Source organism: Staurois parvus, unplaced genomic scaffold (genome assembly GCF_062004578.1).
Source record: "Staurois parvus isolate SC_StPar_1 unplaced genomic scaffold, SC_StPar_1.0 ptg000699l, whole genome shotgun sequence".
Lineage (NCBI taxonomy): Eukaryota > Metazoa > Chordata > Amphibia > Anura > Ranidae > Staurois > Staurois parvus.
This window is the reverse complement of record NW_028318495.1, coordinates 294,842-306,951: the sequence shown is the minus strand read 5'-3', so window position 1 is coordinate 306,951 and position 12,110 is coordinate 294,842. Positions and strand designations below refer to the sequence as shown.

General features: G+C 43.9%; 1 protein-coding gene across 2 annotated transcripts in view; it reads right to left on the bottom strand.

Moving 5' to 3' along the window:
• Window positions 1-12,110, bottom strand: part of EYA2 (EYA transcriptional coactivator and phosphatase 2) — a 197,234-nt gene that overhangs the window by 90,524 nt on the left and 94,600 nt on the right. For both annotated transcript variants that reach the window (XM_089653108.1, XM_089653109.1), the window contains exons 3-4: window positions 2,554-2,598; window positions 229-277 (exon numbers count right to left, since the gene is read on the bottom strand). In XM_089653108.1, coding sequence (XP_089509234.1) covers window positions 229-277; window positions 2,554-2,598 — 94 coding nt within the window. The remainder of the gene's footprint in view (window positions 1-228; window positions 278-2,553; window positions 2,599-12,110) is intronic.

Here is a 12,110-nt window from a genome sequence, read left to right as displayed (position 1 = left end):
AATCCATGTTATCAGGAGCCCCCCCCCCCGGAATCCATGTTACCAGGACGCCCCCGGAATCCATGTTATCAGGAGCCCCCCCCCCGGAATCCATGTTATCAGGAGCCCCCCCCAGAATCCATGTTATCAGGAGCCCCCCCCCGGAATCCATGTTATCGGCCATGCACGCCGCCCACCTCGTCCCGCTGAGAACAGGATATTTAGCATTTTCCCCATAACTCGGCTCACCTGGGGTAATTCACTTCAGCTGCGAATTGCTGAGATTCCTTGCCGCAGCCTGAAGGGGAGAAAACAAATACAAATATGAACATCGTTTTCAGAAACACTGAACTCCGGGACGGTTCCTCTTCTGTCCCTCAAACCTCCAATTTTCTACAGTTAGGACGATCGTGTAAAGTGCGGCAGAAAGAGACGCACAGCCGGTGAAAAAAGGCAAAATAGAAAAAATTTCGATGAAGTCTGTCAGGGGCGCTAAGGCGGCTTTCACACTGAACAGTTTTTGATGCGTTTTTCACGCCTTCCCAGTGACTAAGGGCACTTTCACACTGATCCGTGGTAAAAACGCTATGCGCTTTTGCCGCAATTTTACCGCGATTGCCATGTGTTTTTCACAAGACACGGGACTGAAAAACGTTACACGTTTACGGTGCATTTTTGCTGTTTTTCCAAGGTGCAGTTTATTTTTGAAATGACCAAATATGCCACAAAAATGCGGCAAGCACGATTTTTTACACTGCAACAGACCAGTATGAACACATGCATAGACATATAGAGGGAAACATTTTTCGAGCCCCTACCAGGTTTTTACTGCTGTGTTTCACTTGGGGAGATTTCCCCTGACTTCCTGTCAAGACAGGAAAGTGAGGAGAAATCTCTGTATGGCGAATCAGACAAAACATGGTGTAGTAGAGTGAGGAAAGGTTAGAACTTTTGACAGTATTCCTATTTCTGTCTATGTTTTCCTGTCCTGGTGACAAATGCTCCCCCCTCACTTCCGGTTCTGGTGTCACAGGTGCAGGAAATGAGGGAAAATCTCGCTAGTGCGGGTCACAGACAGGAATAAAAGTTAATTAAAAATTCAAAAAATTTAATTAAATTTAAAACATTAATTTTCTAAATTAATTCATTAAATAATTTAGAAAATATGTCATTAAATATTTAAAAAATATATAATTATACATAGATATATAGAGATAGCTAGCTAGCTAGATAGGAATAAAACTTAATTAATTAAAAATGAAATGTATAAAATTATTAACAATTAAATATACACACAAGACAAGAATTGGGGGGCAATATCCCTGATGGGGCCACAAGCAGAAATAGAAATGAAATTCATAAAGTGAATAAATAAAACAAATAATTAAAAATCATGAATTAAATTATATATACATGCGCGCACACACACAAATTATGGGACAATCTCCCTAATGAGGTCAGAAGCAGAAATAAAAATTAAAATAATAAAATTAATAAATAAAATAATTAAATGAAATATACATATATAAACAAACACACAAGACAAGAATTGGGGGAAAATCTCCCTAATGGGATCACAAGCAGAAATAAAAATTAGATTAAAAAAAGAATACATTAAATACATAAATTAATAATTAAAAATAAGTAATTAATTAATTTACACGCACGCACGCACGCACACACACACACACACACACCAAGAATTGGGAGGGCAATCACCCTAATGAGGTCACAAGCAAAAATAAAAATTAAATAAAATGAAAAAATAAAAAAAAAGGACATTAATGAAATGATATATACACACACACATGGCAACAATTGGGGACAGTCTCCCTAATGGGGGTCACAAGCAGAAATAAAAATTAAAAAAATAAAATGAATAAATAAAATAACATTAATAATTAAAAAGAAGTAATTAATTAAATTATATATACACACACACCAAGAACTGGGGGGGGGGGCAATCTTCCTAATGAGGTCACAAGCAGAAATAAAAATTAAATTATTGAAATTAATAAATAAAAATGAGAACATTAATGAAATTATATATACATATACACACACACAAGGCAAGTATTGGGGACAGTCTCTCTAATGAGGTCACAAGCAGAAATAAAAATTAAAGAAATAAAATGAATAAATAAAATACCATTAATAATTAAAAATAAGTTATTAATTAAATTATATATACACACTCAAGACCAGAACTGGGGGACAATCTCTCTAATGGGGTCCACAAGCAGAAATAAAAATTAAATTAATAAAACGAATAAATAAAATAAAATTAATAATGATAAAAAAGTAATTTATTAAATTATATATATGTGGTTATGTACTGTATAAATGTATATATATATATATATATATATATATATATATATATATATATACATACATACATACATACACACACATACATATATACAGCACACACACGCACACTAAAAACATATAACATACAAGCACTGGTGCCAGACTTGTGACCCCCAGCGGAGTGTTTACCTCCTGAGTTTATATACACAGTATAACAGGTAGAGCGAAGCCGGAGGTTCACCCCGCGGTCTGTTTTCCTACCTGAATGTGAGAAGTCCTCTAAGGAAGATCCTTTCCTCGACTTATCTGGAAAAATAATAATTCAGAGAAAATTAAACTTTGCCCTCGCTGAGAAGGGAAGAAGAAATCGCTTTAATTGCTTATTTCGTTTACAGAGGACGGCTGCCAAGAAAAAGCGCAGAATTCCAACTAATTGGAGCTGAGGTCCCATACAGACGTAACCCCTTCCAGCACGATAAAATGACAGCCGGGGAGGTTGTAGAAGTCGTTTTGGTTACTTTATATACAGTAGTCTACATGCTACCATTGCCAGGTAATCAGCAGTGGAAACAAAAAAATCAGCATTTCACTGTACATATTCCCGTCCACCATCTGTAGTAATTTCATAGAGTGCTTCTCAAACAATTACAGGTACGCTTCTCTAACTAAATGTGGGGTTGTGCTAAATATTTTCCAGCATGCTGAAGGAAATGTTCTGACCAGTTTCAGGTTTTTCCCTTGGGCTGTCAAATAGTAATGTTTCCATAAAGATATACTTTGACCAGTACGGTGTGGGGAACCTTGAGTGGCCTCCACAGAGACCTGGCCTCAATCCTACTGAATACCTTTGGGATGAATTGGAATGTCGAACCAAAGCCATGTCTTCTATATAGAAAGCAAACTCCATAAACACATGGCTTGACCAGTACAATGTGGGAAACCATGAGTGGCCTACACCTGAACCCCACTAAACACTTTTGGGGTGAATCGAAACACTGACTGCAAGCTAAAGCTTCTGTGTACAAAGCCAGCTCCATAAAAACACACTTTGACCAGTATGGTGTGGAGAACCTTAAATGGCCTCCACAGAGCCCTAACCACAACCCTACTGAACACCTTTGGGATGAACTGGAAAGCCAAACCACAGCCAGGTCTTCTTTATAAAAAACCAGCTCAATAACAACATGGTTTGACCAATTTGGTGTTGAGGAACTGGAGTGTCCTGTAAAGAGCCCTGACCTCAACTGAATGCCTCTGGGGTGAATTGGAACACTGATTGCAAGCCAAGTCTTCAGTGTACAAAGCCAGCTCCATAAAGATGTGGTTTGACCTGTACGGTGTGAAGAACTTTGAGTGGCCTACACAGAGCCCTTATCTCAACCCTACCGAACACCTTTGGGATGAGTTGAAACACTGATTTCAAGCTAGATCTTCTGTGTACAAAGCCAACTCCATAAAGACATGGTTTGACCAGTACACTGTGGAGAACCATGTGCAGCCTCCACTGGGCCCTAACCTCAACCCTGCTGAAAACCCTTGGGATGAATTGGAACACTGAATGCAAGTCAGACCTTCTGTGCACAAAACCAGCTCCATAAAGTTTTGGTTTGATCTGTACAGTGTGGAGAACTATGAGTGGCCTACACAGAGCCCTGATCTCAACCCTACTGAACACCTTTGCAGTGAACTGAAAAATCAGTTGCAAGCCAGGTCTTCTGTGTTCAAAGTCAGCTCCATTAAGACATGTTTTGACCAGTTTGGAGTAGAAGAACTCCAGTGTCCCCCTCAGAGCCTTGACCTCAACCATGCTGATCACCTTTGGAATGAACTGGAATACTGATCGCAAGCTGGGTTTTCTGTATACAAGGCCAGCTCCATAAAGACACAGTTTGACCAGGATGGTGTGGAGAAACTTGAGAAGCCTCCATCAAGCCCTGACCTCAACCCTACTGAACACATTCATGAGTAATTGGAACACCGATTGCAAGCCAGGTTTTCTGTATATAAGACATGGTTTGACCAGTATGGTGTGAAGAACCTTTAGAAGCCTCCATCAAGCCCTGACCTCAACCCTCCTGAACACATTCATGATTAATTGGACCAAGGATTGCAAGTCAGGTCTTCTGTATATAAGACACGGTTTATCAGTATGGTGTGAAGAACCTTTAGAAGCCTCCACCAAGCCCTGACCTCAACCCTCCTGAACACATTCGTGATTAATTGGAGCACCGATTGCAAGCCAGGTGTTCTGTATATAAAGCCAGCTCATAAAGACATAGTTTGTCCAGTATGGTGCGAAGAACCATGTGTGGCCTACACAGAGCCCTGACTTCAACCATAATGAACATCTCTGGGATGAAATGGAACACCAACTGCAAGCCAAGTCTTCTCATCCAACATCAGTACCTGACTTCAATCTCTCCAAATATTCAAAAGCCTTCTCAGAACAGTGGGAATGTTACGGCCAAAACGTAGAAAAAACTCTATGGTACAGAAGGTAACAAGCTCATACAAGTGTCATGGTCAGATGTCCACATACGTCAGGCCATACTGTGTATTTGAAAACACAACTAGGACAAAGGTGGGTTTTAGGCATTTGCCTTTTGTCTCTTTCACCCTGGACGGTCGTCTGCTGTAGCCATCTCGTGACCCTGAATGGAGCAGATCACAGAGATTCTCCAGCGTACTTAGAGGGAATGAGGAGCCCATCATTCATGGGGAAGAAATGGAAAAAACATTTACTGCTCCATGTGACCTGAGGGGACCTCCCCACTGCTCTGTGTGACACCACTCCAATCTCACTGTCCAATTGTGCCACAATACCAGCAACGAATAATCTCATTATTGTTCTGCAATTTACTCACGACTTCATGGACTACAGCAGCTGTGGAGTTACTGACAGAAGTCCGGCATGGTCAGGGAAGAAGGCATTATGGATAATGACTGAGAATTCAGTCAATAAACAGCGAGTAACCTCATCCGCCACTTCCTCTAGACCAAAACTGCCGGAATCTGCCAAAAGAGGGTTAAAGTGCTGGAAGGCAACAATATTCTCTGCCACCTTCCTTTAAGCCGACCATACATGGGTCGAATTCCGAGCGAATTTTCTTTCGAACATGAGGGGAAATTGAAGGCTCAGTTGGTTGAATTTCAAAATCAATGGTGGCACCATTGCATTACAAAACACACAAAATTTCTGATTTTCTAAAGAAAATTTGTTCGGAATTCGACCCGTGTATGACCTGCATTAAGCCAGCCATAAACGGGTCGATTTCCGAAAGAATTTTCTTTCGAAAATCTTTTCTAAGAATTTTCGTTTGAATTTTGCACCATTAGTGGGTCACAGAAACAGCCAATTATTGTGTGACCATCGAATTTGAGTGATCGGGCATGTTGGAGATTGTTTGAAAAACGAACAAATTTTGAATCAATGATGGGAGAATCGTGCAAGAAATATAAAGCTGTGACCTGGAAAGAAAAGAAAATTCTTGGTCACGAAAATTCTTTTCTGTAGCAACATGAGGAGAGATAGAAGGCTCAGATGGTTGAATTTCCAAATCAATGGTGGCTCCATCGCACTACAAAAAGTGCAACATTTCTGATTTTCTAAAGAAAATTCGTTCGGAATTTGACCCGTGTATGACCTGCCTTATGCAGGCCATAGATGAGTCGAAAACCGGCCGTTTTTAAAAAAAAGAAAAAACGAAAAATTGGTCTTCAATAGGCCGACGTTACCACCAACAGTAAAAAAAAAAATTTTTGTCCCGTCTACGGCCAGCATTTAATTACTTCTGTCCCTGCAGAGAGCTACACTATTATATTTGACATGAAAAAGTCTTGCGGTTGCAACAATGTATCTATTTGTATCCATTTCGGATACAGATGTTTTTATTCGGATACAAATAGATACATTGTTGCAACCGCAAGACTTTTTCATGTCAAATATAATAGCGGACTGGAATTCTTATCCTTTTTTTTTTTTCTTCTTTTTCTTCTTCTTGCAGGTCACAGCTCATGCGCAGATTTTTTATCGGTAAAACGATCGGCCAATTTGCCCATCATTGCCGGGAAAATCGGCCGATGGGCAAAATTGGCCGATTTGTTTCCAACTTTACTGATAAAAAAAATGTTCCAAAACCCCCAAAAAACGGCCGACCAATTAACCCACTAACGGTGCTCAATTTAGATAGGTCTCAGTTTGTCCCATTGCAGAGACTGGAAAAGTCACAGGAGTCCCCAGTAAGAATTTGGATTTCCCATGACTTGCTGTCCCGGCGACAATAGTTAACCCCTTGACGCCGACATCACACAAATATGCGGCCTCACGAAACTGGGTTTTTTTCCATGGGGCCGCATATTTGCGTACTTGTCTCGGCGCGCTCCCAGCACAAAGACCGCGGTGTCACTGAGAGCCATTCTAATGATCGGGACCCGGGAGTCCCGATTCCGGGTCACATGATCACTGTGATAGCCTCTGATTGACTATCACAGTGATCAGTCACTGTACAGCCCGGCCCCCTTGCTTTTTTCTCTCTGTATGAATGGAGAAGAGAGATACATTGTAACTCTCTAACTCCTGGGATAGAGAGAAAAAAAAATGTTTGTAAAAAAAGAAGATAAATAAATAAATATTAAAAAAGAAAAGAAAAAAACAAAGAAAAATACCTAGATCAAGGTTGGATCTAGTTCAGTGCCAGGGTTAGTGTTTGGGTCAAGGTCAGGGTCAAAGGTCAGGATAAAAAAAAATTGGGTGTCAGTTAGTGTCAATGTCAGTGTCAAAAGACAAAAACAAAATGCGCACTTTTGTTTCTGGGCTGGGCTACGAGTACAAACAACACATAACATACACATATATGGTATCACTGCGATCGTCAAGAGCTGGAGAATTTATTTTGGGTTGTTATTTGGTGGTAGGTTATGGTAATAACAAGAAACACACAGCTAAATAAAAAAATGATTTTTGTTTTTACTATTTTTGGGCCAGTTTTCCTTTGATAATAAAAAAAAATTAGGAGCTATCCATTACCATTTACCACCAAATGAAAGCCCAATTTGTCCTGAAAAAAATCGCGGTATAATCCACCTGGATGTACAAAGTAGTTGTGGTGATATGTACGGTTTTACTATCACAGGTCAACGTTGCAGAATTGTGCTTAGGCATTTAGACTTGTTTTACCCTCAGGAGGGAAGGGGTTAAATAGGGTAAATCTCTGCAGCAAGGACACTGATACCAATAAAAACGTGGCATAGGGAACCTTACCCCTCCAAAACTAAAACAAACTATAACTAAAACAAAAAATAATAATATATTGAAGCTTGCCAGATGTAGTATCTGCATTAGTTTTATTTTTACATGATTTCTTTTCTTTTTTTTCAGCTGGTGATCCTGCCAGTAACACACTCCCTGTCCGAGGATGATCTGTATTAATGTCTGTATTGGGTGAAACGTTAGAGAGGGGCGGCAGTGTACTTTCATTAAAAAATGAAAAAGGTGAGCTCCAAATTTCTCGGTCCACCCTCTGGACCCCGCTGCTGCCGGTGCAGCAATTTGTACACCGCAGTACACAGTCCTGGAGGGAGTGTCCATTATGGTGCTCACATTGGCAAGCGCTCCATTGGTCAGCACAACCAATGAGCAGTATTTCTTTCTTCTGGGAGATTTTACCAGAAGAAGGCGGCTCAGGTGGGCTTCTCAGTGGTAAGAATGGTCACATGACGATGGATAGTTACTCTTGGGGCTACGTATTGTGGTGTACGGTCTGCTACAGTGGCAGCATGGGCAGTACCAGGACAGCTTCATCCAGTGCCCAGGAAAAGAATGCAGAACTGCACCCCTCCCCCACTGATAATGCATGCTGTAGAATGGGTTTACTGCCCTGTGTCCATTCTCTGCCCCTGGGCAGCTGTCCCTCTTGCCCACTCCCTGTCCCAGTCCTGAGCATGGGGCATCACAGCTGCTATATACAGCTGGGTCAAGAAGAGTGGCCAGGCAGGACTACCGATAGAGGGGTAAAGCCAGCCCCCCCCATAGCAGACCCAGGCCCTATCAGGTCAGCAGGGGGACCAAGGTTCAGCTGTGAATCCCACACAATGTAAAGTACTGTAAATGTGCACCACACACCATGCTGTGCATTGGAGAGCACTCTGCAGGTGTCAGTCTGCAGTACGCAAACGTTAGCCAGGAGTCCCTTTTTTCTGCCCCCCCACCCCAATTGCTTGTCAGAAGGTTCCATACTGCACAGAAGGGCAGCTCAACACTTTCTTCTGACCTTCATGACCTTATAGCTATGAACAGGGGCCCTGACAGGTAGGCTGTATGGGGCCCCACGATTTCTAATAGCAGTCCTGTGACCTGAGATTTTTGGAGCTAGCTCTCCTTTCCATTTTCCGAAGAGCGACGTTGTCCCCCCGATTTGGACTACAAACACCTTCCCCCTCTCCCCACCTCCACTACCTATCAAGAGTTCACAGAAGATGGGGAAAGCTGGGAAAGCTGATAACATTGTTTGAGAAGTGACAAGGACACCGGGATTCATGACAGGACCAACAGGTATTATATTTCGCCTGAAAAAAAATAAAACTAATGCGGACACCACTGGGTTTATTTACTAAAGCTGGTTCACCCAGAAGCTCGTGCACTTCTGCATGGAAACCAATCAGCTTCCAGGTTTTATTGTAAGCCCCGGTTCACATATATGCGGCCGTGCGGGCTGCGTTTTGCGGGGGCACGAGAGCCCATTCATTTGACACGCAGGGAAGAAGTCCCTGCATTTGCTCCAAAAACGCAACCCACACGGGAACCTCGGTTCCCAGTATGGTTGCATTTCCAGTGCAGGCGGCGTGCAGTTAGAACTAGTGGCACCCGCCCGCGGGTCCGCATTCCTCTGTGCGGGTGGTGCGGATCCGCAGCGGCACCACCCGCACATATGTGAACCTAGCCTTAAAGCTTAACCCCTTGGCGCTGGCACCTCCCAGCCCTTTAAGGGTTTCAGAAGCCGGGAGGCGGGGCAGGGGTTTAAGGTCATGTGACCGCCATGATTCGCCATCACATCGGTCACATGATCGGGAAAGGTCCCGATCGAAAGAAGAGATGGGGACCATTCCGTGAGTACCGGATATGTGTGCTGGGAGCGTGAGAGGCCAGGGCCCAGATGCCGGGAGGCCACACATTTGAGGTTAACTGAACAAGCTGAGGGTAGAACCTGATTGGCTGCCATGTACAGCTGCACCACTTTCTGAGTGAACCAGCTTTAGTAAATCTCCCCCCACATGTTAGGACCAGGGGCAGACTGACCATTCGGGTACTAGGGCACTGCCCGAGGGCCTAGGGTCATTAGGGGGCCCCACGAGATGCCCCTAGTACCTTTCATAGGCTTTTTTTTGGGTGTTGTTTGAGTGTGGATGAGGACACAGGGGCCCCATGAACCCCTCTAGGGGCGGACTGACCATTCGAGTACTCGGGCACTGCCCGAGGGCCCAGGGTCATTAGGGGGCCCCACGAGATGCCCCTAGTACCTTTCATAGGCTTTTTTTTGGGTGTTGTTTGAGTGTGGTTGAGGACACAGGGGCCCCATGATCCCCTCCAGGGGTGGACTGACCATTCGGGTACTCGGGCACTGTCTGAGGGCCCAGGGTCATTAGGGGGCCCCACGAGATGCCCCTAGTACCTTTCATAGGCTTTTTTTTTGGTGTTGTTTGAGTGTGGATGAGGACACAGGGGCCCCATGATCCTATTGCCCCAGGGCCACATCAGTTGTCAGTGCTCCCCTGGTCAGGATTTTGTAAATTGCAATACATTACATTTTTTGTTCTTGGGTTTACATACACTTTAACTGACTGCTCGCTGTGAAGCAATACCTCGATTTTTAAAGAAGGCGAAGCCCTCCTTTACACCAGCAAGCTGCCAGTGATTCCTTTAACAGATGATACATTGAGCGGTCGGTCGCCTGACGCTTCCTCGGCCCCGTATGCGACTCTCCAACGTGTCGCACTCAGCTCCTGCCAGATAAGAAAGGATCTGGGCAGCAGGAACAGTTCTAGGCGGATGTGCGGGAGAGCGGCCAGCGCGCGGTGCGCGGAATGTTCTACGGGGGCATTCCGTTCCAGAGACATTATTTATAAAAAAGGCCATTCCCAGGTCACAAGAAGAGAGAAGGCTTCGTTCTTCCACCGAAGGATTTCTCAGACACTAAAATCTAAACTGACTTCACTTTTGTTTCTTTTTTTTTTTTTTATAAATCTTTCCTTTTTTTTTCTTTTTTTCCACTTTGAGTTTAAATCTCACTTTAGAAGCTCAGAGCTCTGGTTCCTATAGAAGATATAAAACCGATAGCCGGGCTTGTCAGGCTGCAGATACGTGATTGTTTTTCAGCCATCATAAAGCAATAACACGCAGATCGGATTATAGTTTGATGAGCTGCGAGATGTTATGGAAATACTTCTCGGTAATGGCTCTGCTTAGGTTTACGTCCTGCGGAGATCCAGAGCTGCGAGGAGCCTCGGGACACCTCCAACTGGTACCTTAACCTCTTCACGCCGGCCACACGCAAATGTGCGGCCTCCCGGTGTCTAGACGCTGAGCGGCTGCACATTTGCGTGCAATTAAGAAAAACATATGTGCCGAGAGCGCGCTCCTTGTGCACTCCCAGCATACGTCCTCACTCACGGAAAGGTCCCGATATCCGCTTTCGATCGGGACCTTTCCCAAACATGTGACCGCCGTGACGGCGAATCATGACGGTCACATGACCCCAAAACCCTGCCCCAGCTCCCGGCTTCTGAATCCCTTAAAGGGCCGGGAGGCCCTGGCGCCAAGGGGTTAAAGGAGTGCAGAGTTATCAAATTCTGGAAGACGTTTCCAGTATAAGGCCAGCCATACATGGGTCGAAATTCGACAGATTTTTGCGTCTAAAAATCTGACCTAAGAATAATCAGCTGATTTTCACTCTGTTAGTGGGGTCAATGGTACCGGCCGATTTTCGTGATTCCTCCCCTTTTTGGTGATCGGGCATGCTGGAAAATTCGTGAAAAATTACTGATTTTCGAGTCAAGGATAGTCAAATTGTACAATCATGTTTCCAAAAAGAATATGCGCATGAGGCGTGATCTGGAAGGCACAGAAGTTTCGCCCATTATATGGGGTGAACTTGATGACTCGGTCGGCCGATTTTTGAAATCATTGATGGCGCCATCAGATTACAGAGCGAACAACATTTTTGATTTTCGGACAAAAAATTGTTCGGAATTCGAATGATGTATGGCCTGCATAACTCACCAGACATGTATCAAAACTGTATCAAAGTAAGGGAGGGTTATGACCCCTGTTAGTTTTACTTCAATCCAGGCGCCTACATGACTGTCGTTCAGCCCTGATGAAGGGGGAAAGCTGAGCCCCCGAAGCGCGTTGGCTGTTTCAAAATAAAATCTTTCAAGGGACTATACAAGCTGGTGTGGTTCTGCAATCCTTTCAAGACTTTAGTAAACTCCTCCAGGGATCCAGCAGCACCCCACAGTTGCTGGTGAGCAGCCCCTAGCACGGCAAACCACCCATTTATTTATTTCAGGTACTTATATAGCGCCGTCAATGTGCGCCGTCGCGCTTTACATATATATTGTACATTCACATCAGCCCCGCCCCCGAGGAGCATACAAGCTAAGGTCCCTAACTCACATTCATACATACACATACTAGGGCCAATTTAGACAGGAGCCAATTCACCTCCCAGCATTGGAGTACCCGGAGGAAACCCACGCAGGCACAGGGAGAACATGCAAACTCAAGGCAGGTGGTGCTGTGGTTGGGATTTGAACCAGCAACC